The 26,030-nt window shown below is 51.4% G+C and overlaps 8 protein-coding genes across 8 annotated transcripts; 4 read left to right on the top strand and 4 right to left on the bottom strand.

Moving 5' to 3' along the window:
* Positions 1-2,435: 2,435 nt before the first annotated feature.
* Positions 2,436-5,121, bottom strand: NEUTE1DRAFT_119805 (uncharacterized protein; the record flags this gene model as incomplete). Its single annotated transcript, XM_009849594.1, has 5 exons — positions 2,436-3,014; positions 3,078-3,331; positions 3,399-3,913; positions 3,982-4,484; positions 4,553-5,121. 5 exons carry the CDS (start codon positions 4,926-4,928, stop codon positions 2,578-2,580), a joined length of 2,085 nt encoding a protein of 694 aa, XP_009847896.1.
* A 2,743-nt stretch (positions 5,122-7,864) lies between these two features.
* NEUTE1DRAFT_115823 (uncharacterized protein) lies at positions 7,865-9,321 on the bottom strand (the record flags this gene model as incomplete). The annotated part of the gene is made up of 3 exons (XM_009849593.1): positions 7,865-8,611; positions 8,673-8,755; positions 9,003-9,321. The coding sequence occupies 3 exons, from the start codon at positions 9,156-9,158 to the stop codon at positions 8,422-8,424; spliced, it is 429 nt and encodes a 142-aa protein (XP_009847895.1).
* A 3,385-nt stretch (positions 9,322-12,706) lies between these two features.
* Positions 12,707-14,149, top strand: NEUTE1DRAFT_76002 (uncharacterized protein; the record flags this gene model as incomplete). The annotated part of the gene is made up of 2 exons (XM_009849592.1): positions 12,707-12,802; positions 12,887-14,149. The coding sequence occupies 2 exons, from the start codon at positions 12,775-12,777 to the stop codon at positions 13,873-13,875; spliced, it is 1,017 nt and encodes a 338-aa protein (XP_009847894.1).
* A 158-nt stretch (positions 14,150-14,307) lies between these two features.
* NEUTE1DRAFT_24920 (uncharacterized protein) lies at positions 14,308-15,374 on the bottom strand (the record flags this gene model as incomplete). The annotated part of the gene is made up of 2 exons (XM_009848732.1): positions 14,308-15,078; positions 15,159-15,374. Coding segments are annotated over 2 exons (987 nt in total), but the record flags the coding sequence as incomplete, so codon positions are not given.
* An 814-nt stretch (positions 15,375-16,188) lies between these two features.
* NEUTE1DRAFT_75996 (uncharacterized protein) lies at positions 16,189-17,963 on the top strand (the record flags this gene model as incomplete). Its single annotated transcript, XM_009849591.1, has 1 exon — positions 16,189-17,963. One exon carries the CDS (start codon positions 16,189-16,191, stop codon positions 17,770-17,772), a length of 1,584 nt encoding a protein of 527 aa, XP_009847893.1.
* Positions 17,964-18,044: 81 nt separating this feature from the next.
* On the bottom strand, positions 18,045-19,490 carry NEUTE1DRAFT_115822 (uncharacterized protein; the record flags this gene model as incomplete). The annotated part of the gene is made up of 2 exons (XM_009849590.1): positions 18,045-18,893; positions 18,992-19,490. 2 exons carry the CDS (start codon positions 19,151-19,153, stop codon positions 18,573-18,575), a joined length of 483 nt encoding a protein of 160 aa, XP_009847892.1.
* Positions 19,491-20,522: 1,032 nt separating this feature from the next.
* On the top strand, positions 20,523-22,827 carry NEUTE1DRAFT_127485 (uncharacterized protein; the record flags this gene model as incomplete). Its single annotated transcript, XM_009849589.1, has 3 exons — positions 20,523-20,542; positions 20,708-21,311; positions 21,360-22,827. The coding sequence occupies 3 exons, from the start codon at positions 20,523-20,525 to the stop codon at positions 22,677-22,679; spliced, it is 1,944 nt and encodes a 647-aa protein (XP_009847891.1).
* Positions 22,828-24,514: 1,687 nt separating this feature from the next.
* Positions 24,515-25,869, top strand: NEUTE1DRAFT_115820 (uncharacterized protein; the record flags this gene model as incomplete). The annotated part of the gene is made up of 3 exons (XM_009849588.1): positions 24,515-24,758; positions 25,148-25,356; positions 25,453-25,869. 3 exons carry the CDS (start codon positions 24,635-24,637, stop codon positions 25,531-25,533), a joined length of 414 nt encoding a protein of 137 aa, XP_009847890.1.
* Between the last annotated feature and the right edge of the window lie 161 nt (positions 25,870-26,030).

The raw sequence follows: 26,030 nt of genomic DNA, 5'->3' as shown, positions 1-26,030 counted from the left end.
ACCCCTCCCTTCCCCCCCCCCCCCCCCCCCTCCCCTCCCCTCTTCTTCTTGCATAGCATAGCATGGCATTGCATGGCATGATGTCAAACTAGGGTCACCTTGGATGGAGAGACACACACTGACAGACAACAAGACCGTTTGAATTTCTTCTTTGCAAATTGTTGTTCTGCGGTGTCTGCCACGCCACGGATGGACACAGCGCTTCACATAACGTACATGCACACGTTTCCTGGATACCTTTAGTCCAAAGGAAGCTAGTTGAACCAGGGTAGGTATGACAGGCTAGGTAAATGAAGGGAGTTCCCTTTCTCTGGACATTCGACAACTGATATGATATGAGATGAGCAGATGGACTGAGCCGTCAAGACCGGATAGTCGGTGGTGAACACGCGCCTGCGCTAGTAGTGGCCTAGACCAGCTCAACCTTGGCATAATATCCTTTCTTCGAGGTTACTTCTCGTCAGCTCATGGGGCATGCCGACGTATGTTTATTTGTGTGTGGCCTTCTCTTTTGGTTTCTGTTAGCCAGGTTCTGGCCTGGATCTTTGGCTTTAGAGGGCCGTCTCTGCCGCTTGCTAGGTTATGACTGCCGCCATGTTCATGGTGACTAGGTGGGAAACTGGGATTCTCACTGAATAGTTTTATGGGCACCGGAAGTAAGCTTCCTGTTTACCGATACATATTGGGCTAGCCAACTAACTTGGTTCTTGATTTTGCGTTATCGGTCCTGTGAGACCTCATGGTCCGACGCCGAAGACTAGGTAGGTATGGTGAAAGAGTTTATTTAATGTAGACTTGGATTCTTCCATGACATAGCTCTGTACGACTACCTACCGGAATTTTGAAAAACACATGTAAATCTCTATGTTGTGCCGCTTCTTACAACTTTACTACTTGTGTGAGAAGTCCCGGGTGATAACTCCATGTAATCAGAGGTACACAAGGCTGTCAGTTAGGTCTCCTATACCTCTTACTCAAACACACATACTTGTTTAAACAGGGCACTACCATAGGTACTGATAAGTTACTGAACGACTTACCTTGGCTACTTGAAACTGCAAAAGCTCTGGTTCAGACACAGAACTGGTAGCCTGTTTCTTGTACCATTCTCTTGTATCATGAATTCAAAACTGTTGAAACAACATTTTCGAAACAAACCTCCCAGACAAACGAAGACTAGAGAGGAAATAATATTTGGCTACATACCTGGACTACCGGTAACCCAACGTAATCAGCAAGGAACCATTGATAAGAGCCAAGAAAAAAGAGTGAAATCGGAATTGACCAAGCATGGACTAACTGACTCGTCGACTGTATGTGAACACAACAGAAATCGAACAGTTACACAACATAATCGTTCTTGAGGTATTTCTTCCTATTCGTAGCATCCGCAGCCACCGCAGCCCCGAAGCCCTGTAGTGCCGTTTCGGATTCACTTGGCTACCTACGCTATCGTGTCATGAAATATATATATACATATATACGCAGATACATCATCTTCATGGATCAATCTCAACCTTGCTAGCTTGTAGTCAGCTACCTACCTGATTTCTGAAAGGGTTCGGTACCCTCCGATCCAGCCAATCTTCCAAACCCCCTTCTTGCCTTCAACTGACTGACTAACATGTACCATGGAACTTGTCAAGTTGTTTCCAAGCATCCCGTCCAATCCAAAGAGCCTTGACCCATTTACTGTAACTGTCTTGGTGCCACAAAGCCCAACATTCGACGAACGAGCCGGCTGAGTTGGTTTCGTCCACCTCGTATTCGAAGTATATCCCGGGAAGCAAGTGCGGGAGTCTGGAACCCAAAGATGGAGAGCGGGACCGGGCCCGGCCCCGGGACCGCACAGCCAGTCGCAACTTTGTGTTGGACTGCGAGTGACGAGAGAGAAGACTGGATGTAGAGATAGATTGAAGATTGTTTGAGCGGTTGATTGGAGATCTAAAATCTTGTCTGGTTGTCGGTGACTGCTTTTTACCTTCGGTCAGTGCAACAACCACTGTGTTGTTCTTTAGACTGACACCTTTTTGACTCGTGTGCCTACTTCCTCTAAGTATGGTTTGAATTTGGAAGAATAACACTTGGCTTAGGGAAAAAAAAACAAAAAACCAAAAAAAAACAAAACCATATATTCTAAGAAGATGAGCAAATGAGACAAGAGAAGGGGGAGGGAGGGGAGGTAAAAATAGCGAAGGATAAGATGACGCTGCCATGAAAAGAAACCTTCAAAAAAATGAATGCCCAATAACAGGATTGAACTGTTGACCTTCGCATTGACTTGATATCAGAGAACTGATATTAGTACGACGCTCTAACCAGCTGAGCTAATCGGGCTGTTAGTTAGAAAAACTCATGGGTGTAAGAGGATATGTGGGACAAAATAGATTGTGGGGCTGCTAGGACAGGATAACCTTGTGTGCACCTTCCAGATCAAAATCATCAACTCTGCTTTCCAAGCTCACTGCCTCTGACCTACATAGACTCTACCCTAAGTTGTGTGAAAAAGTGGGCAAGTATCTCTCATCATGAAGCAAATACACGCTTAACAATGTCTTCTACGTGACTACATGCCTTTCAAAGCTTCGCCCTAGCCTCAATAGCCGCATGCAACCCGCTCTTCGCATGCCAATATTCCCTAATCTTCTCCCTCGCCACATCCACTACGCTCGGGTCCTCCACCGTCGAGGGGATATTGACGGGCTTGTCGAACTCGTCATGGACCGCATTTTCCAGCAGTTCGCGTAGGACTCTCCTCAAGGTCTTCCCCGAGCGCGTCTTCGGAATCATGCCCTTGCCCCGGATCATCCCGCCTAGCGAGGCGATGGCACCAACCTGGGCACGGACGAGCTTCTGGATATCCTGGAACAGCTGCTCGTCTGACTTGACGTCGGCGCCGCCGTCCGAGGTGCTGATGAAGGCGAAAGGAAGCTGGCCTTTGGGGGCGTCGGGGACGCTAACCACGCATGCTTCGGTGACGAGGGGGTGGCTTGTGACTGCTTGCTCGAGCGTGCCTGACGCGGGGTGTTAGAGGAATGTTTGCAAGTAGATGACAAAAAATGGGAGAGGTAACTTGCCTGTGCTAAGACGATGGGCGGCAACGTTGATAATGTCATCAGTGCGTGCCATAATGTGAATGTACCCTGTTTGGTCGACATAGCCGGCATCGCCAGTGTCAACCCACTTGCCATTGAAGCGAATCATGTAACTCTTGTAGAATCGTTCCTCATCCCCCCAAAGTGTCCGAAACGCAGTAGGTGCCAGTGGAAGGCCCAGAACGATGTTTCCCATGTTGCCCCGGGGCACCTCGTTGCCTTCGTCATCCACAACTCTGATCATTACGGTGCAGCATTAGTTACCATGCATCTGAGGAAATGGGTATAATGAAAATTATATACCTGACATCAAACCCAGGCATGGCCTTTCCGGCACTCCCGGGCTTGATAGGTAATGGCGGATGATCTTTCACATTCGTCTTCCTGTTCTTGCCTGCGTGCGGAACCAACGCAACACCCGAAATCGGCGAGCCAGATTCTGACGACCACCAGTTATCAACAACCTGGGAGCCTGCCGCGCCATACCGCCTGAGCAAGTCCTGGTACATGTTAATGATAGCTGGCTCGAACCGCTCTCCAGCAAGAAAAAGGGCTTTGAGGCTCTTGAGCCCACCTCGTCTGCCAATCTCGGTGATAAAGACATTGTCAGGGTCTTCCTTTCGGATGGCTCTGAGTGCCGTTGGTGCGGTGAACAAGGTGTTGATCTTGTATTCCTCGGCTAGTCTCCAGAAAGCCGAGGCGTCGGGTGTTCCAACAGGCTTACCTTCGTAGAGGACCGTGGCGGCGCCTGTCAGTAGGGGACCATAAAGTGTGTAGCTGTGTGAAACTACCCAGCCTATGTCACTGAAACAGCCCATCTGATCACGGTCCTGTTAACAGCTTTCATTTTGCGAAGCTTTGACTTGTGAACGAGACGCCAACTTACCACGTCACCTGGTCCATGTATACCGAACAGATACGAAATCGACATATGCAGCCCAACAGCATGACCGCCGCTATCGCGCACGACACCTTTAGGTCGACCTGTGGTTCCGCTGGTGTAGATGATGTAAATGGGATCAGCCGACCTTACAGGAACACAGTCAACCTTGATATTTCTGAACCGCGCGCTCTTGACCAGCTTCTGCCAATCCCGCTCGCCCTCAGTTTTCTTGACTGGACGCCACACTAGCTGCTCACGCTGCCAGATGATGGTCTTGGGGGGTTTGAAGGATGAGATGCTGATAGCTTCTTCGATATAGGCGCGGTAACTGATAGGCCCTTTGTTACCTTCGATACCACAAGAAGCTGTCAAGATGGCGACTGGACGTGAGGCTTCAATGCGCTGAGCCAGGGCTGTGGAAGCAAAGCCACCAAAGACAACAGCGTGGATGGCACCCAAGCGGTTGATGGTGAGAATGCCGATCAAAGTGGCGGGCACCATGGGCACTATGTAAATAGGCTGTCAGTAGCTGGCTCAGTGGACACTCGTGAAAGCCGTAAATGGTTGAACTGACTGTAAACTAAAACAACATCTCCCTTCTTGACGCCTTCCTCTCGAAGGACCCCGGCAAAAGTTTCGACCTCGGCAAGAAGCTGCTTGTAGGTCAAACGCTGCTTGGTGTTCGTGACCGAACTGTCGTACAGAATGGCGGGCTGATCTCCATGCCCAGCTAGGACATGACGGTCAAGGCAGTTATAGCAGGTGGATATCTCGCCGTCTGGGAACCATTCCCAATGACTGTGAGAGGTACCCGATTTCAGATCTTTAGTCGTGCGTTTCAGAACCGCAGAAGGCTTTCTGTGCCAGTGAAGCTGTTCAGCTTGATGACCCCAGAATCTTTCGGGATCGGTGAGAGAGAAATGCTGGGCCTCGTCTTGAGGATGGGTCATTGTGTTTATAGTGATGTGACCTAATCTATCTATAGACTGGTTAGATAAGATTCATGGAGTTTTCATAAAGGTGCTGTTGCTTGACGCAAAGCTTGCAAGAGGACTGTAGATTATAGACAAGTAAGCATCGAGATCCAGGAAGATATCTGAAGAGGGGATAAGTGAAAGAAGACAAAGAGCGCAGAGAAGAGGGATGTTTCCTGACGGGACGGTTAGGTAAGAACAGGGAGGGGGTCAAGGAGGAGACAAGCAAACAAGTGATATCAAATTCGTGGCCTCCGACTGCATTGCAAACAGGATCGTCAACCTCGGAGTTGGTAGACTTGGAGAACGGGTGGAGCGAAGGTCCTCAGCAGTCTTTCAGGCCGATCTTTGACTGGACTTGAGATGGCAGACATACTCGTGCCAGCAAGTGTGCCAAATGAGTATTTCCCCGCATTCCCCCATGCTCCCCCCTAAAGGTCCGTCTGAGGGGTCGACGCGGGGAAGGCACTAATGGAGTGCCAGCGAACAGCCATTTCTGGCTCGGAGTTTGGAGCTAGCCGAAGCAATGATGTGAATGGACAGAATGTTCTAAGCACTCGTGGCCAATTCAGAGACAAAAAGACATCGTTTGGGTGTTTGAAGTCATCATGGTTTTGGGCATACGGAGGGCCGTCCTCAGGTGCTATCATACTAGCCCGCAGCGGGTTAGAGTCATACAAAAGGGGTAGGGCGAATGGCTCCCGAACGTGTTCTGCTTTTGTTTAAGCAGTGAAAAAGGCATGATTTACCACATCTAGCTGTGTGGTTCTGAAACCTTCGCGGTGCAGGATCGCATCAAGATGCTGTGTTGATGACCGCAAACGCTGTGGGGATAACCACGACTCGGTAACCTTCTGCGCAGGGGAAGTAAAGCAAGAAAAACCAGTGCTGCTGCGTAGCCAAGGGGGAGAGCATCTACACATGATAGAAGGAAGTAGTTATTATAGTCTGTCAACAATACTAATTGAGAAAGTCAACGGGAGCTAGCCAAAGCGGCGAATGCCTCTTAGCCCAATGTCAGGGGTAGGTCAGCTCAGGCCATCAAAGCATGTAGTGTACGATCAAAAACCTAGAGGATCCAGCAAAAAGCAAGAAGAGATGGAGACATATCTGGGTCTTAGACATCCGGTAGCCCACCCGAAACGCCGGGGTGAGATCACAGCTTCATCCACCGGATCGGCGCGGTACCTGTGGGTCTCTTTCAGCCTTAAATGCCCGCCTTCCAGTCTTCCAGATCTTTTCCAGATCCGAGTATAGCATTTCGTCGCTCGCTTTAAGCGTGGCCTCGCTGGCCTGGAATTCCCTGTGATATGAGGCTCTGAACATCAACCAGGTATCGAAGTACTCCGCAATAGTGTGATAAGCTTTGATTAGATAGAGTTCATCCTGATGCTTCACCGGCATCTGAGCCTCGTTCTGGGACTAACAGGGTCTGAATGGCTCTTCGGTCACTCGACTTTGGAAACCATCTCAATAACAGCCGGCGCCATTGTAGTGGCTGGATGGAAATTGAGAGTTGAAACCAGCTGTCGCAACAAAACTTGACAAGCGATCGAAGAGGCTGTAGCGAGGCGAATGAATGTCATAGCACGACGGGGGAATCCTCTAAACTTCCAGTCAGCCGGCTGTCATCAAACTTGACGGACCCGGGAGCGATCGAGTGAGGAGACCAACAGCAACCGTAACGATGAACAATGACCTACTCAGCGGGCCATCATGAACCGCTGATAAGTGATGTCACCATTTCACTCCGGTAATCCACCTCTTCTTAGCTTGAACATCCAGACAGTCAAGCCTCGCCTGGTGGTCAACGAACATGTCTCGTTGCTAGACAGTGGTTGAACAAGAAAAAACAATCTGAGGGAGGCGCCAGAAGGTATTCAGGCAAGTCCGACCGTTGTGAATGCTCCGCCATCTGCCGGTAATATGTCTTGCCGCGTGCGTTTGACAACGTAGGTAATAATGAGTTTCGTGACGCCAAATTCCCCATCATTTTGCTGTCACTTCGTGGTGAATGGTCTCATGCGGAGTGGCGTCGGCATCACTGTGTTGATGTGCTGATTGATGGTAAGCATGTGGATCTGTCTCTTCAATGAGGGTTCAGCGTTCCATGTCGCGGGGCCTTCCACTTATCGCACAATCTGCTGCACTACAACTGCCCCCACTTTCAATCGGCAATCTCGCTTCCCTTGCAACCAACTAGGTAGTTCTAGTGCCCAATGCCTGCCACAAAGACTCCGTGATTCCACCCCCTCGGTGTCGGCGTGAGGAGAGACAGGGCATATGTACTGCAGTGGTCCGTACGTAATGAGACAAACATTCCTAATCGGACCAATGAGGATGCACGCGCCGAGGCGTACCTTGCATAAAGGTTGCTGTGGGAAGAAAGGTCTGGCCGACCTCCCTTTGTTCGTCACAATTGAACATGGCAGAAGTGAGGGTGATATCCGTCCAAAAACGTGCGAGTGGGTTGTGATATTAGTTGGATTTCAGTGAGCGCGTAAATGATGATGAAATGAATGTGACCTTGTGTTGGTGACATTCTCTGTAAAAGTCATTGATTGCATGATCATTTGCTTGTAAACGGTCGGCTCCTAAGCTGCTAAAAGACCATTCTTGGCCGGAGCAATTCCCAAATAATCTTTGAGGGAAAAACAAAAATTGCAAAGGGTGCAGAAAGGCGGTCGGACAGTCGCCCAGAAAGGCCATCGCGATAACAGCTGCCCGGTTCCACTACGTAATCCTCTATTCCCATTAGCTCTACTAACTGCATGCTGACCACCGGCACGCTTCTGCTCCGTCGTCGTCGTCGTCTTTCCCGGCGAGGTCAGCTCGCCCGTCTGAAAGCTATGAGACCTTTTTGTCCACGGCGAGATTAGCGGAGTTTCACATTGGTCCAGGCAGTAATCATGTCATGCCAAACAAGTTCGTTCAGAATGGAAGAGTGTTAGTATTGTTTGCAATCAGAGAGAGCCCACTGAACTCCCTATTGGAACACAATTCCACCAAGGGTAAGAAGAAGGGTGCATGTGAGCCGTTGTCAAGACTTTGTAAAGGGATACATGAGAAACAACACCGCGGACCAGGCCATCTATCAGGTAATGCAAAAATGGTGGTGGTAGAAAGGTTGAAAGTGTGTGCAAATCCCAATGCTTTCCCAAAAAAACAAAAGTCTTAAGAAGTTCATACAAACACAGAATCCAAACAAAATTGGGACTCTGCGTTCCCCGTTATCATTAGCCCTGGGTATCCTTTAAAATAAATTTCTCCTCCCTTCTCTAAATCCACATCCATAATACATCCAACTCCACAGCCATTTGAGTTCTCCAAGCGCAACCCCCTTGGCGCCGCAACGTCATGCCGAAACATGGTAGTTGGCGGGGCAGTATTAACTATTACCGATCAAGAGAATCGAGGGATCATGAGACATGGAAGTCGAAACGCTTGGCTGTCACGCATGGACAGGAAATTAGAGGAGGATGGCAGCGAGACCGAGAACACCAACGAGACCGGCGCCAGAGAGGGCAGCAGCCTTGCCAGCACCAGCGGTGGGGACCTCGGAGGGGCTGACGGTGGGAGTGACGACAGCGGGGGCGCTGCCAGTGCCAACGGAGCCGGCCGAGGTGGGGGCAGGGACGGTAGAGTTGACGTAGCCGGTGCTGTGATTAAGTGTTAGTTAATTCATGTTCTAAACGGCTCCCAAGAGGAGACGGGACGCACCAGCTGTGGCAGATCACTGACGAGGTGGTGATGATGGGCTTGGTGACAGTGCAAGGGCAGTCAGAGATGGTCAGGGTGGTGGCCTAGAGAAGGAAGGACGCGTTAGCAATGATTTTCTCGTTCTAAGCGGACCAGACTGCGGAGGAACAGATGGAAGGTGGGACGAATCCGGGGCCGGGACCAGGTTCCATGGGGCTTTATGTTGCGGTATCACCGGGGACACCGGGACACGGCGTTCCCTCACACAACCCAGCCCCAGGCTCTAGTTCCCGTTCCCGTCTTTCATCCCAGCGTTCCCTTCCCCGTGTCTCGGGTGAGACCGTGTCGTACCTCGGTGACGGTGTAAGTGTTGCCGCCATGGGTGATCTCAGTGGGGCCAGGGCAGTAGGTGGTGACGGCAGTGACAATCTCGGTGGTGTAGGTCACGTTGCTCCAGGCGTGGGCGCCAGCGGCAGCGGCAAGGACGGCGGCAGCAGAGAACTTCATTTTGGCTGATTTGTTGGTGGGGATTATGTACTCAGAGAAGGAGTTGTGTGTTCGTCGTTGAGGGGGAAAAGTTGAGGACGGCGAACGTCGGCAGCTGAGATATTAAAACGAATGGAACTGACTGAAAAGCCAAGATGTGTGGAGTGAGCGTGGATGTGGGTGAGGGAGGAAAAGGGGAAATGGAGTCGCTTCGCGAGCGATCGTCTGTTATATACCGTAGAAATTGGGGAGCTTTCTCCATTAGTGGATCGGCCCAGCGTCCCAAGGCCACAAAAGGCCCCTTGTCGACCCAAGACCGCCTTGGGTGGTATCCATGCCGTATCCATCACCTTGCATCTCGTCGCTATTGCCGCATGGCGCTAGCCACCGACAATCAAGCCTGACCCATCTTCTCGCCATTGCACGCGATCACTCGAATCACGGCGCCTTGTCAGCACACCTGGGGTGCTGGGGGGTGTGGCCTTGGACCGCCTTGGACCGCCTTGGAACCCCATCGATACGGGCTTGGGACTGCCAGGGACTGCCTGCTCAACGCTTGTTGGAGGCCATTGTGACAATGTTCCAAAAAAGAAGTGACGGATTTTAGGCATGCGTGGTGTTGTTGGCTAAGAAGAAGAAGAAGCCCAGTATCCCAGCGAAATTGCAGCTTTTCACCCGGTGCACAGACTGCGCCTTCCAATTGTCGACACAGTGGGAAAGGCGGGAGACTGGACCGACAGGACCTGAAGGGATGCCGATGGGTGGACTCCAGGGCGACCCGAGAGATTAGTAGACCTCCCACTCGGGACGGACTGTTCCTGTGGCCGACATGTTTGACGGTGTCGATAGGAGGAAGTGGAAATACTACTTCTGTTTCCTGCTGTCAGCGTCCCTGTTACCGTTTCTTCTGTGCCTGCTGAATGTGCCTGTTGGCGTGCTGACAGGCTGGATCTGCCGAGAGGAAGGGTGCTCCCAGATCGTGGTCGCTGTCTTTGCCATGTTCCTCTTGGTCTCGGTGGGGTACAGGGCAATTCTCACAGGCATGCAGGAACCAGAAGTGATTGGATCGATGAAATGCCTCATGGTCAAACCGTCATCTTCCAATTCAACCAGTCGTGAGCAGCAATCCATTCGTTCATGCCGCCACCTGCAGTTCCTTGTCGTACAACCGTTCTTCACCCTCCTCTTTCGGTTCTTTTCATGGTTATGGATACTGGATGCTGGGATGTGTCGTCTCGTTTTGATGTTGTAGTGTTTTGGTGTTTGGGTGCGGTACCTGCAGTAGATGCCCGTTCAAAGACAGAAATGAAGCGTCCAGAGGGTGCGAGGGTGCGTCTTCGGTTGTGGTCGGAGCAAGCCTCTCATCTTAGGCTGAAGGCCCGGTGGATCATGTAGGTAGGTACTTCCGGCCACCCTCCCCTGCCTTTGCAGCGCTTTGCAGCAAGGCAGGTCACGAACCGCCCGACAGTGCCAAATTCACCTGTACCTTCACTAACTAGGTACCTAGGTAGGTCTCGCAGCAGCCAGAACACCACATCCCTTTGATTGCCCAAGAACGTCGTCGTTTGCGCATCTTTTTAGTCCTTTTGTACCAACCAGTTGGTGAATGGAAATTGTCCGAAATTGTAGATAAGAGGTTTGTGCTTCTGGGCTACGCTTTAATACCTGGATCATGAAGCACGAATAATTTCCTATTCGTGTTAATTTGGATGGAAACTCAGGACCAAGAGGAGAATTGCAACGCCGAAATGTGCAGGGGCAGTCGCTGCCCACGAATCTTGGAAATCTATTGAGGACATCGATACGTCGGGTACCCCTACAGTGCGCGCTCGATGGGGACTATTTCTGGAAGCGTTCCTGGAAAGGGGTTCCTCCGAGCGCGCGAGGTGATTGGACACGCCTGAATTTATTACCTGCAGGGTCCAGCACTGAGACTTTCAACCGTCCATGTTCTAGCCCTGTCGCATCTTCTTTCGAATCAAGGTTCCAGGTCTTTTTTCCCCAGGTCCCTAGTCTCGAAGAGGTGGAGGAGGAGGAGGAGGAGGAGGATGATGATAATAATGATGAGAAAGCGAGTATATGAGATGGATAGGTTGACGGATGGATCGGATGAAATGGATCATGAACCTCGACCTTCTCCATGGACGGATTTTGGTGCCCACAACAAAAGCTTGTTCTGTTCCGGTTTAACGGGTGTCGTGGACACTGGCGGTGACAGCATCTCCCTGGTGGATTCTACACTACACGACACAAAGAGGGATTTTTTGGAGACGGCACTGGAGTGGACTGGAAGATGAAGATCCATCCCCAGAGTACAATCCACACTGGTGGACCTGTTGATACCTAATCTTATCACATGTGATGTTCTACCACCTGACATCCATCTGTTGCGGGTGTGAGTGAAGCCCATTTCCAGTTCCAATTCCAGGCCCAAGTCCGATCCGGGTACGAGGCCATCGGCATGGTCAGGGCAATTTCCACAATCTCCAAACGACCCATCCCAAACCTACATATTTGTGGATGTGTTGGCCTGTCTAGGAGGGCAGGAGGGCCCTTGCCGCATGGATTGGACATTGGAAACAAATACAACTCATTCACGTTGCGAAGTCCCAGCCATGGCTGTCTTTTCTGACAGAAGCTGCAATCGCATTACCAAACCTCAATTGCTTCTTTTTTGAAACATACAAATAGAAACCCATGGCAGGATCCTAGAGGGTTTGACTCGGTAGGCATTGCCGGATCTTCATCATCTCAGCTGATTCGTTCAGACCTCTTTTCTTTTCAGACGTCTTACTGTGTGGGAGCTCGCGCTGCGTGCATTTCGCTATGGAAGCCAAACATTGCTGGTTATCTTCAGTTTAGGGCTGATCTAGGCAGGCAATATGTCTCTTCGAGCTATCTCTCCTGCCGTCAGGCTAGGGCGTCGTGACCTGGGGGATCTGGGGAAATTCTGTAGGACAACATGCTTTGAAAATTGTTCAGAAGGCCTCGAAAGGGCGTTATCCTGAACCTGATGTAGTGTACACAAATGCTTGGCTCGTTGGCTCGTTGGCGTTGTTCAGCACTTGTCATTCCCACACTCAAACACCTGTGCAGTCTTGGCGGATGTGTGCGAATGCACACACACACGACTTTTTGGCAAAACGGACCATCGAAACGAAAGACGAAGATGAAGAAATTCAATTATCCTATAGAAAAGACTATTATCTTAATAGTCTTAAGTACGCTAATTCTATATCTTGAGTCTGTTTTCTTTCATCTCTTCGTTTAGTAGAGATATAAGCAAATGAAATCTTATCGATGGTCCGTTTTGCCAAAAAGTCGTGTGTGTGTGCATTCGCACACATCCGCCAAGACTGTACAGGTGTTTGAGTGTGGGAACACAAGCCGAGGGATGGTACCCCATGGTGGGGAAAATGTTTACAAATCAAGCAAGCTCGGATCGTCAACGTCATCGAGCTAGACGCCCATTGACATTCACATCTTCAACACCACGTTTTACTCAGTTCTCATGTAGATATTGCGAAAACCAATCGTTTTGAAGCAGCAACGGAGACGCCTTATTTAGCAAGGATTACACAGGTTAACGAGACTCGAAAAGTCACATTAATAACAACGGACAAAAAACAAGCCCACAATGGCACCAAAGACAATGAAAGCAGTGGGTAAGGTCCTCCAATCGACCAGCGCATCGAAACCCCCCCTACAGTAGCCTCTCATACAGAAATCTAACGCCCCAAATGAAACAGACATAAGAAACGGCAAAGGCTCCGCCGACAACCTCTTCATCAACCCCGACACGTCTTTCCCCCAAGCCCAGCCTGGCCAAGCCCTCGTTAAAGTCAAAGCCTTCGGCCTCAACCGCATGGACCTGATCCAGCGAGAGGGCCACTACCCTTTGCCTCCTCAAGCACCCAGCACTTTAGGCGTCGAGTTCTCCGGCACCATTGAGTCTTTTGGAGATGGCGACCACGGCGACTTCAACGTCGGCGACGAAGTCTTTGGCCTAGCCTACGGCGGCGCCTATGCCGAGTACATTGCCGTGTCGTCCAAAATGCTGCTGCATAAGCCGGCGCACCTGAGCTTCGAGCAGGCGGCGGGTGTGCCGGAGACGTGGATCACAGCGACTCAGGCGCTGCATTTTGTACTGGGCGGGATCGGCGAGCAGGGGAAGACGATCTTGTGGCATGCGGGAGCTTCGGGGGTGTCTATTGCGGGCATTCAGCTCTCGAAGCTTGCCGGCGCGAAACAAATCTTTGCAACGGCGGGCTCGGCTGACAAGTGCAAGTTCATCGAGAACGAGCTGGGCGCGACGGCAGCGTTCAACTACAAGGAACAGGACTGGGTGGAAGAGATCATGAAGAAGACCGATGGCAAGGGTGTTGATTTGGTCGTTGACTTTATCGGCGCCAGTTACTTCCAGAAGAACCTGGATGTGGTGGCTCGTGATGGGCGCATTTGCATGCTGGGACTGATGGGCGGTGCTGTAGCCGACAAGGTGGACATCTCCAAGCTACTTTACAAGAGGGCCCGCGTGGAAGGGAGTACCCTCAGGAGCCGTGACGAGAACTATCAGGGCCAGCTGAGGGACAAGTTGAGCGAATACCTGCCCAAGTTCGAGAGCGGTGAGCTCAAAATCTTCATTGACACTGTCTTGCCCTTTGAGGAGATCGTCAAGGCTCACAAGCAGCTTGAGGCGAACACGACCATGGGCAAGATTATCTGCACTGTCTCATAGACGACAGTACCAGTACAGGACCGTAAGCTGTCCCTAGCTAGTCAGGGGTCATTTGCCAACCAGCGATGCAAGTAAAGCGCTGCGATACCCTTTTGCAATTATCTTCACCTGCGGAATCCCATCGGATGCCGCGATATGAAACCCGAACCTGAGCGCTAAATATAGTAGGAAACGCCTGTACTATCACCAAGACATCATTCAATGCTCCGCAAGCCATTTCAACATCTGCTCAAAAGCGGCAGCTTGTGCCTCCTTGATATGAGCATCCTCATACTCTCCTACAACCGCAAAGCCTGTTGTTGATTTGTTAGCTAGGACATTACCAAACTTTGGGTAAGCAAATAGCAGCTTACCATGCGGCACACCGGGGTACACCTGTACCTCGTGCTCAACATTGTTCTCGCGCATGTAATCCTCGCCCGCCATGCGCACCTCATCCGGGAAGACGGGGTCATGCTCCACCGAGACCATACTGATAGGGGCCTTCAGACCCTTGAAATCGTCCTTTGACACCAGCGTCGCATGCGCGATCGCTCCCGCCTTAACCCGTGGGCCCGAAATCTTGTTCTGTCTGTTCGCTTCAAGATCATCACCGCTCTGGTTATTTCCTTCACTACCGCCCAAACCAGTGGGAGCAGGAGCAGGAGCAGGAGCAGCAGGCTTATGCGCCCATGGAAGCGTAATCCCGCCCAGCCTTTCGCTGATCGAGGCCTTCCGCGAAGCTTGAGTTTGCTCGCGCGCCAGCAGAAGAACATATCGACCGCCGATGCAGTATCCTGCCGCGTAAATCCCGTCGCCGTAGGCTACCGCATCGGCAAACTCATCGCGTACGCCGTCCAAGACCTTCTCCAAGATGGGCATGATCTTGTCTTCGGTGTGGCGGGCCAGCCACATGTCGATGAGGAAACTCTTGGCTGTCTCGGCGGCTTTGGTCCTAAAGATATCGAGAAACGATGATGTAGGGGCAGCCGAGCCGGTGTCTGCGTCAGTGGCAGAGCGCTCTTCGGAACTTGGTGCGGTCGTCGGGTTGGGTGCTGGGTCACCTTCAAAAAGATCGGGCATGACCACGACAAAACCGCCATCTTGGGCAAACCTATCGGCTTGAATCTGATTGTTCACGCTATGAAGACCGGTGCCGCCAGTCAGGAGGAGGAGGAGCTTGGATGGAGTGTGAGGGTAGTCGGCCGGTTTCGAAACGTATACCTGCGAGCAGGAAAATGCTCGTTAGATTCATCCTAGTCATTTGATGCGAATGAGAGATCGGAGAAGGAAGAGAAACGAACGTCAATGTCGTTGAGCTTGATAATCTCACCCGTCGGTTTTTGCCCAGCAGGAGTAGGCCTGTCTGAGGTACAGTTATCGCACAAAGCTGGAGCTGGAGCGGCAGCAGAGGCCGAAGGTGAGTCGATTGTATTAGGTACTGTAGTAGGCTCAGCGACAGGAATGTCCTCGAGTGCGTCGCTCTCGGGAGATTTAGTTGCTACTTCTGGATCCGCCATGATGGTCACTGGGTTGATGGAAGTAAAAGTAATTGAAGATATTCAGATCATAAAGATTGGTGCTCCGGAAGAAGAAAGGTACAAAGCAACAGCAGTGCCGAGTATCAACGCCGTGGATGTTGATGGTCAAGTTCGATCCGACAGATGGAATGATAGATCAAAGGCAGCACGACACGGTACAAGAACAATCAATCACGCACCAAGAGCGCCAACAATGGAGCGGAATTCGTCTCATCTCACGCCAGGAAAGCGAGCGGATGGATGCTCTCCGGGGCGCTGGGAGTGGAAGCGGAAAGAGAAGTGAGCACAGCCCCTCAGTGACGTACCCCTCAGCGACATACTAGGGTTAGGGTTGAAATGGATGAGAGTCATTGGACAATTCTCCTCGAAAAGCGCACAGTGCATCGAACGCATAAGTTATGCACCCGCCCATGACTGGACAGCCCGCAAGGTCCGGCACCGTAGTACAGTATGTAATGCAGGACTGGAATCATGAGTGCGCTAGCGCATCCGCGTCGCGATTCCACTTTACGCGTGAATAAGTACTAGATAACTGCGTCTCGCTCACCAACCTGAAGACCCCTGTCCCAGCCTTCTTGTCTTGGCTCTCTGCTATCTCGCACTTCGTCAAAACCCACTTGCTCCAGTATTTTGTTGCTGCAACATTATCCAAACAATGGTTTCCGGTGCCAGCCTTCAAACTACAAAACTTATCTCCATCTTACCGTTATACCACAGCAACATTCATCTCTATTTTCTCCATAAAAGAGCTCATAGCGAAACATCAACATAATCGACGACAACATCCTCAATCATGCCCGGCGCGACTTCCCGCAACACGCGCTCCGCCCGTGGGAAGCTTAGCCCGAGTGAACAAGCTCATCCTCCCGATCTTGGCGACTTCGCCCGTCTTGCCAAAATCCAACAGAGCCCCAGCAAAGACAGCACTCTGAAGAAGCGCGCCCAAGCCGAAACGACCCGTACTTCCTCGATAGAGATTGTTCTCAGTTCAAGAAAGAGAAAAGTCACCGATGACTCTGATCTCGAGTCTTCGCCAACCATCTCCAAGAAACTCCGCCAGAAGAGCGATGACACAAAGGACAACGAGAACGTTGCTCCTTGCGAGACTCCCTGCAGGAGGAAGAAGACCGTAAGGTTTGAGGACACCGCGTCTGTCAAGATCGAGCACAATAACGGAAACAAGAAGCTGGACTTCAAAGCCATACCGAACTTCTCTGCGCCAGCCGTCTCCGTGAATCGAAAGCGGCGGTTGCTCGAGGGAGACGACGAGCCCTTACACAAGAATAATCACGATGCCGCAGAAGCCGAGACACTATTGGAACGCCTGGCTCTCCAGTCACCAGCGAAGAGAAGGTCGAAACATCATGTTGGCGAAAGCAGTGAGCACGACCTCCCGCGAGAGCTCGTCCAGCTGCTTGACCTCCAAGCCGCATTTCTCAAGACTTACACTATGCAACTGGCTCATAACGGCTCCAACTTGCCGGTCGATCTGCGCACACTTTTGCCCAGTGTCACCCGAACCTGGGGCAAGCGCAAGGTGACGATCGAGGATATCCAGCGCTACATCGGCGTTCTGAACTGGGTATCGTCATCCTCAAAGCCCACCACCACCACAGCAACCACCTCACCTTCGAAAGCCCCTTTCTACATCTCCGACTATGGTCGCGGCAAGATCTGCATCGAGCTACACGAAAGCCATTCAGGCCCTCTCCTGGAACACAAGCTGAACATGGACTTCGAGTCCAACCTCCGGGCTCTCTGGCACTCGCGCCGACCAGGCCAAGTCGCCTCTCTCTTCCTCAGCACGCTTCCGCAAGCACCGATCAAGGCCTGTGCCTCGGCCATCAAAGCCGCCTCCCTCTCAAACAAGAACCAGCGTACCCTCGAAGAACTCAAGAATGGCGTCGTCCGCAAGCAACAATTGCAACAAGAAAAGCAGCAGCAGCCCACAACCCCTGCCTCTTCCCTCAAACCCGACAGCACCAAACTCTCCCTTCTCGACCGTATCCGTTTCAAAGAGAATCAGGCCGCCCTCGCCGCTTTGAGCGGTCCCTCGGCCGCCGAGATCCAGCGCCGTGCGGCGCTACAGCGCGCAGAGGACGTGGCGGCCGTGATCGGGATGCTCTGCACGGCCACGGGCGCACAGGCGCGCATGGCGTTTACCATGACGGCGCTGCTGGTCAAGCTCAAGGATTCGCTGCGGACGCCTATCTCGCAGGAGGACGCGGCGGGGTGCGTGCGGCTGTTGGCGAGTGAGGTGGCGCCGCAATGGCTGAAAATCGTGACAGTGGGCGGAAGGGAGAATGTTGTGGTGCAAACGGCGTTGCAGCCGAGTAAGATGGAGGTTGGGCAAATGGTTAAGGTTCTGTTGGGTTAGATGTGCAGTAAACTGTGAGGAACGTGGGTGACGCTCATGATGAAGAACGAGGAAATGATCTTACGACAAAAGGTCTGGTATTGCAAGGAAGAAGAGTCGTTAAAGACTTAAAGCATGTAATAGTGTTAAGGAGTTTTGGAGTTTGCTTGGCTGCTCAATATATACCCGTATTGTATTCTTTTGGGCTCTGAGACATGGAGCATTCGGTGTTATCAGATGGCACAATTTTGAGAGAGATTGACATGCATGGCGTTGAATCAGTTGAACCACTGCAGTAAGCAAAACATGTATAGCATAGACGACGAGACAGACACAGCGTAGTGTAGACTGATTGAAGACGAATTCAAAGGAAAAAAAAGGGGGTCTATTTCATCCCAACGTCTATCGCAGAACAAAGGACCCGTGATATCTTTCAGCAAACGCCTTCCCTCCGAGAAAGCAATATAAGCAATCCCTTCCAAAAGTGCAAGACACCCTCGCTGAATGTAGATGTATGCAAATAAAAAACCAGGTCATCGGCGCATATTCTTATGATGTTGTGCCCTTTAACCCTCCCTCCTCATCATCATCCATCATGCAGGCAACAGGATCCGTCTTGTTGCGTTCATGCCACCCCTCTTCCGCCCTTTGATTACAATTGTGTAGTAACAACGCTCCCCGGGGCACCAGCCCCAGTCAAGCGCGGGGGGTTTGCCGCGAATCAGGATACAGTCCCGTGTTGGCTAAATATGGCCTCGGTACCGCCACCTGGAGGGGCAAACACCCCTATGCGAGAGATGGTTCCATCAAAAGAAACACGCTCACTTCTTCTCCTTCTTTTCGAACTTGGGCTTGCCGATGTCGGAACCGCGAAGCTTGACATTGAGGACACGCTCGAGGTTGCCGAGGAGCTTCTGGTCGGGGACACCCTCACCGCGCTCATACTGGGCAATAATAGCCTGGGTAGAGTTGCAGCGAGTGGCGAGTTCCTTCTGGGTCATGGCCTTGTCGCCGATCATGATGGCGCTGCGAGCCTTCTGGATGGCGGCACCGACCTCTTTGCTGACGGTCTTGGGCTTGACGATGTCGTCGGAGCGGTCAACCATTGTTAGGCGCTGGCCCTCAACACCGGGCTTGGAAGCCTGTGGGAAAACAGACCAGTTAGTATTGGCGACGATGATGTTTGCAACGCAGCTAGCGTGACTGCGAACCAGGGAGGATGGAAACATGAGTCACATACAGTGTTACCGGCAGCATACTTCTTCTCAGTGGCGATGATATTCCCACTGCGCTGAGCAGCGTTAAGGGCAGACTTGCCGCGGACAACAGTCTCGCGGGGCCCAGCACCACCGCGGCTGACGTTCTTGCCGATCTTGACGGCGTCGGTATCCCAGGCAGACATTGTGATTGAGTTTATTTGGTTGTCGGTAGATGTGGTTGAAAGGGCTGAAATTCTTGTCAAAGTGGGAATTGTAGTCGTGATTACAGAGTACGCGAGAAAAGGAAGAGGATTGCTGAGTGACGATGGTGGGGTGGCTGTTGCGTCTTGAGAAATATAAATGGAAGTTGCCAGGTGGAGAGGCAGGAGTGGATTCAGGGAATTCAGGGCCCTATGTCCTACGTAGCGGCAAACGTGACCTTTGGTTTTGGTGATGGAAAATGGGGAGGAAAGGATGGATTATGAGTTCTGTTGCTCGCCAGTTGATTCAAATACTGTTTATAGATAACAAGGAGAGCGAGAGCGAGGCAAAGTTGACAAAGAAGTTTATTAGTATTGCAACTTGTCTTTTGTCAGCTGTGATCACTGTATCAGCCACTCGATACCCGCCGGTGAGGCTGTCCCGCTCGCCGAAACATGCGATACGTGGATGGAATGCGATGGGCTGCCGTCGAACATTGGCACGGCCGGCGGCACTGGCTGCGATGGCGAGTGATGACTCGAACGGCCAGAGGTCCAGAGCGACTTCCCCCGCCACATTGGGGCTGGTTCATGGCTTCCAGGAAGTTCTCATTGGGCAGGTTTGCCTCTTCGTGCACAAAGTGGAGAGGCCTGGGGCCCGCGCACAGTGACCGACGCGACGACTGCTTCCTTTCGGCGGGTTTTGCGGCAGGAACCATGACGCTCTAGAGTGGATCCTTCGTTGCCTTCACTCCCCTCAGGCCATCGTGATCTAGTCAGATCCTCATCCCAATGTGGAACTTGAAGAACAATGGCGATGGATGCTCCGTCCGGCGTGGTTCACACATCGCGAAAACAATCAGTCCGTGGCATCGGGGCCCTTATTGTCTCACTGTGATACTCCACGGTTGTCCGCTTTTGTCATTCGGATGAGGACATGGGAATTCACTAGTCTAAGTGGAACGTGAGTGCGTCCATAAAATCGAAGAACAGGTGGAGACTTCACCAGTTCAGACCTACTGCCCGGACCCGACTGGACATTGAACAGCTGAGCAGTCGAGGTGCCTGAATTGACTTCGGGCGCTTGTTCCTTAGCTCCCTTTTCCCCACAAATCAAGACCTGTGGTAGGTAAAGTCAAGCTCACGTTTATTCACGACAGAGGTTTGGATGGAAATGATTTCCATCCAAACCCCTCTCTCTGCCTGTTGCGCCTTCTCTTGCCAATTAACCGGCGTTCGTCGCTCCTTCCGCGGGGGAGAAACTGAAGTCAACCGCGTGGCAGGTCGACGTGGTCTAGATCAGTTGGCGTTAGTCACATATTAGGTATTGTGAAGGTGGTGGGATGGGTCAATAGTAGGTGTAGACGGCAAGATGGATGGATGGTGCTTATTGTGAGTGTCCATCAAGGTCCTCATGCGGAGCGACGCCGACCTAATATTTAAGTTCCTCCGTTCTCCCTCACCATCAGGCTTCCATTCTCATTTAACCAAAGAGTGGAAGTAGGTAGGTATTTACACACTCCCGTCAGGGGCCTAATTTCATTTCGACCTTCCCAGGCAGGCGGGCACCTGCATTTCTTTCATTCCTTCAGCTCTTATTTCTCCTATGAATGGCCTATGTCGGACAGCCGTAGTCGGCTCTCTCGTCAACTACGTCGGCTTTCTTACTCTCTACGCCGGTTTCTTTGATGCGACGCTGCTGGTCTTTTTCATTCTCGTTCGCAATGGCTTCTTTGGCGAAACCACACTCGAGATATATGCAAGAGCTGCGAAAATCTTGGCCGTCGTCGCAATCGTTTTCCTTCTTTTTCAGCTCCTCCAGCTCTTCCGACTTCGATGGACAAGTGTCGAAATTCCCAAATGGGACGGAGCTGGACAAATTCTTCTTCTGCCATGTCGCACGACGCATACGAGACTTAGCCCGAAAAGCCACACATTCTCCTACGCCTATCTTGTCGTTGGAGTTCCTGTCGGCTACCGAGGTAACGCAGCCAACATGGTTTCGGTCGGAGTTAAACAAATATCGGACTGGACCTCATGGTTCTCGTCATCGTCACGGCTGCAAAAGGGATGGTTCGACGTGGATGCCTCGGACTATCTGCAACGCCAGAGCGGGGAGCTGACCCTGCGTGAGAAGCTCGATAGTTACCTTCAAACTCAGGTATGCAAACTTGCACTCTCCCTGCGAGGTATTCGTTAACCCACATAGGGAGTTGATCCGGCAACATACCCTCATGCCTACTTGGTTACAGCAGCTCGATTCCTCTGTTATCATTTCAACCCCGTTTCCTTCTGGTACCTCTACGATTCGCACAAATCACTAGCCGCCATGATCCTGGAAGTGAACAATACCTTCGGTGAACGACACATGTACTTCTTGAAAAGGAATTATCAATCGAGTTGCTTGAACTATCACCTGCAAAGCAACCCGGCGGATTATGAGAAGCAGACCGCGGGCGCGATAAATGAGCAGGCCAATGGAATTCCCTTCACACAAGCATGGCCAAAGGTCTTCCATGTGTCGCCGTTCAACTCACGCCAAGGACATTATTCCATGACAGCCACCGACCCCTTGAGCCCACGCAACGATGGAAAACCCATAGTCAATGTCACTATAAGACTTTCAACGTCGGAAGGCCACGACAAATTGGTGGCAAGCCTTCACCATGAGGGCCCGGCCATTGACCCGTTTTCCATGACCACTTACCAAAAAGCCAGATTCATAGGATCCTGGGGATGGGTAGGTTTTGCCACTGCCCCTCGTATCCTCTTTCAAGCTCGCGCGCTGTTCTTCTACCGCCAACTTCATATTTGGTTTCGTCCGGAGCCTTCCAAGGGGACCATCGCTCGGAACGCCAATCCCATTGAGTCGCAACTAGAGAAGATTTTCCGAAGATTTTTGCGACATCTGGTTGAAAAGGCGACCATTCCTCTTGAGGTCAGCTACAACGCCAGCGGAATAGCCCATGTCACTGAAAGGATGCTCTCTCCTGAGGCCGCTGACGGCGAGCGCAGCATTGAGAGGCTTGAGTTCAAGGTCCTTACGCCTGCATTCTACTCGAGATTTGTGTACTATGCACACGACATCGAGGCCTTCCTCAGTGAGATGAACGAAAACTGCACCATATGGTTGTCCAACCCAAAAGTCTTGCCCGCGCTGGCTCTGCGGAAAACATTTCCGCCACCGCTGAGCATCTCAAATCCCTGGGAATTTTTGGCCTTCAAGTGCATCCAACGCCTGCGAAGACGACCCGACTCCATCGAGAGGCCACTGACTTCGAACGCAGTCCCACGTACAAGACAAGCAGCAGTTGATATCCGAAATTTCCGTCCTTCGTTCATGGATGCCTACGTCTTGACACACGAGGATCCTGCCACTAAAGCCGCGTATAAGGAGTGCGTCTTAAAACTGTTCTTGGCGGACAGGATTGCATTCGGATATGTATCAGTTCTCGAAGTCCAGCGATTTGTGGCATTGGCGTGGTTCGCATGGATGCTCGCATGGCCCCCTTGGCGTGGCAGTTGCTAACAGAGATCTATTATCGAGAGGGCGCCGTGCTGAATCTGCGGGCGATAAGGGGAATAGAGGGCATCCATTTTATGGTCGGGAAGAATGATTTGGGGTTGTGATGGCGTACTTGACGGATGCTGGAATCGTCGCTGGGACTGATGGTGCGCCTCTTCGGCACCGAATCTTTGGCTTGCTGTCGAAGGTGAGGAAGAGGTTATCATGTTTCCAAAAGCACCACTGTCAAAGCTAAGTGCAGCAGACATTGCTAACATTTGCGGTCAGTATTCTGGATGTTTGGGAATCAATGACTAACCGACAGGCTACTCCTTCCAGCTTGGAGCTTGATAGGTGCCAGCAATTGACCATGGGAATTGACAGGCCGTTCCACCATTCGGAGTTTTGGTTCGTACAAAGTCCATCAAGGCGGAGTTCTGGGTCCATAGCCCGACGCCGAGTATGTGAGATATGGAGGGTATCTGGATTTCGAGTAGCGACAACTCCACTGTATTACTTTGTTGCGTGGGATTACAGCCCTCGGAAGCAAGGTAAGCGTAGCAGAGAGGTGCCGGTTACACTGACCAGACTCGAAGCTGAATGTTATCAATTCCAAATCATGATGCGGGAAACACAGTGTTTCGGCATTTATGCTTGCGCATCCCCCCTGTATTAACAGCCAGCTAAGAGTAAGCAGTCTCCGGCTGTGGAGCTCCGTTTACCGGCATCCCCAACGCGGGGTTCAAAGCAGGACAATGACAAATTCTGTCGGTCAGACTCGGTCAAGCTCAACAGCCTTGCGAGCTTCCAAATACTCCAGATAATGCATTACCTTGACACATATTGGAACTTGGTTTCGGGATCATCGCCATTTTGCGTTACATCGGGCCGTGGTTCATTCATCGCGGAAGTCCTGGTTTCTTGAGGTTCACAGCGAACTCTCTCATATCCCGGAAGGGCCCTCATTCCTTCACCCCACTGCCGCAGGTGCTGTGCCTCCTTGTCTTCACTTTGTCCTGTCGATAAAGGATATCTGAGGCAGCTAACGCCGCTTCCATCATCTAGTACACCGGATGACATACACGTATATCAAGGGACCTTGATTGCTGTCATTAGAGGTTGGGTAGCTACGTGGATGCTGTTTGGGACCTGTTTAGCAAATGAGGCTTTGAAGCATTCGGAGACTACACTACAACCTTCGTTGGCGACCTGGCGGATCTGTCATAATGCCTCCGCTGACACCTACCCCGTATGCACCTAGTGATTCCTCGGCGACCAACCGAAACCTAAAATGTCAGCCAAAGTCCCATATCTGGGTACTTTTGTGTTAGCTTCGGGAATATTCTGAGGATCTCAATGGCCGGACGATCATGTACAGATTACTGACATACAGGCCAAGTCAACCCACCCGGGCAACGGCAACCCCTATTAACCCATGGATAATCGTCAAATCGGTATCCGGAACCTCCCACATGATAGCCCCGCTGCTACTCACCCAGCAGGTGATATTCATATCCAGCCTCGTAGGAGCTCACCGTCAACTTGCTGTGTTGGGTGGTGACGGAGTGGGGTTTGAGATCCTGGTTGTAGCAGTAAGATTACCATGCGTGCAGCGTGGAACCGATCCATCTGTTTTTGAGGCGCGTATGCCAACTCCAGACTTCGGACGGCGAAGGTGTAGGATGGATGGAGCTTCGGGCTTTGATTACGGAGACCATGATTTGAGTTTCCCTGATTGATACCTAGGGCGGGAAGCATTGGAGAGCGCTTTGTGCATACGTACCTACCACGTATGCCATGCTCCAGTTTCTATAAAGACTAAGTGGACTCCTATCTGGAACTCAGTTCTTCATCCATCAGCTTCCTATATAACCTCACCAGCTCTACCCATTCCCTTGTCCTCAACTCTTTCGTTCGGACATCGTCCTCAACTCAAAGCCTTTTAATTTTTCCAATTCAAACCCCCCACACCCGCCAACATGCCTCTCACCGGTCACTGCCTTTGCAAGGCTGTCACTTACACCGTCAAGGACACTGAAGAGCCCCTCCTCACTGCCTATGATCACTGCGATGACTGCCAGCGTCAGTCCGGCTCTACCTACTGTAAGTCTGACTCCCAAAATTGAACTCCGGGAGGCTTCTCCGAGAATAAGAGGTGGAAAGAAGCGCTCTGATAGCAGTCTTTCTTTTCACCACCGAACTCGGGGTAGTTCCTCAATGGAGCCAGCTCCTTCTACCCCGCCCCACCCCCGCAATATCTCAACAAGAATCTACATCATTGTTCTGCAGCTGCAGCACAGGGCTTCCATTGGCCCCAGCTGTGCGAACTTGGTAGCTCCAGCTAGAGCTCCATGGTGAATGGCCGCTAGAATTACCTACCCCTGGCACATAACCCGAACCCGGATATAATCCCGTCCCCCTTTTTTTTCCTTCGCACTCGCCATGACGGCCAGACTGAGAAATAAGCACGAAAATACTGACGTATTAAACAGCCCTCGTTGCCGTAGTCCTCAAGGACAAGCTCGAGGTCAACGGTCCCGTCAAGAAGTGGAAGGGCACCGCCGACTCCGGCAACGCCGTCTGGCGCTGGTTCTGCGAGGAGTGCGGCTCTCCCATCGCCCACGATCCCGAGGCTGCTCCTGAGATCATTGCCCTCAAGGGTGGTTCGCTGTCGACTGAGATCAAGAAGACTCTCAAGCCTGTGCGTTTCCCTTTTTCCCTCTTTTTTTCGTTTTGCTTCTCCTTTGAGATTAATTGGCATACAAAATCACATAACTAACTAACAATGACAATATAGGACACCGAGATCTGGACCAAGAGCAAGCTCCCCTTCTGCCAGGAGCACTTGGCGAAGCCCTTCGAGGGCATGCCCCAGTAAATGGAGCGGCTTCGGGCTTTGTTTATCAGTGAATCAGATCCATGGGTGGGCGTTTGAATGATGTGAGAAATGAGATACCTTGGGCGAGCGATCGGTTTTGGGATAGCATACTAGATCTCGGAACCGAGGATGGTGACGGCGGCGGCGGCGTAGATTTTGAATTGAAATTCAAGCACATATGAAAAGAAAACTTTGTACAAGGGTTTGGTGTACAAAGAGAAGTGATGATGATGAATATAGTGATGGGCAAGTTAAGTATGTACTATAAGTGAATATGCGGTAAGCCAATTTCCACCACGAAGCATGCAGAAAATATGAAAACAGACATGGATATTGGTCACTCTTCCACCTTCATGTCCTTTTCTTGCTTTCAATGGCTCCTTGACTCTTCAGGGGAGGTGAATACATTATATAACTGTGAGTTGTTCGTAGGTAATGAAAAGTCTGACATGGCCTCAGTCGTTTTTCAAAGAGATGACGCACATCATCCGTCCCCA

Source organism: Neurospora tetrasperma, assembly GCF_000213175.1.
Source record: "Neurospora tetrasperma FGSC 2508 unplaced genomic scaffold NEUTE1scaffold_1, whole genome shotgun sequence".
Taxonomy (NCBI): Eukaryota; Fungi; Ascomycota; class Sordariomycetes; order Sordariales; family Sordariaceae; genus Neurospora; species Neurospora tetrasperma.
This window is presented reverse-complemented; position numbering and strand designations above follow the sequence as displayed.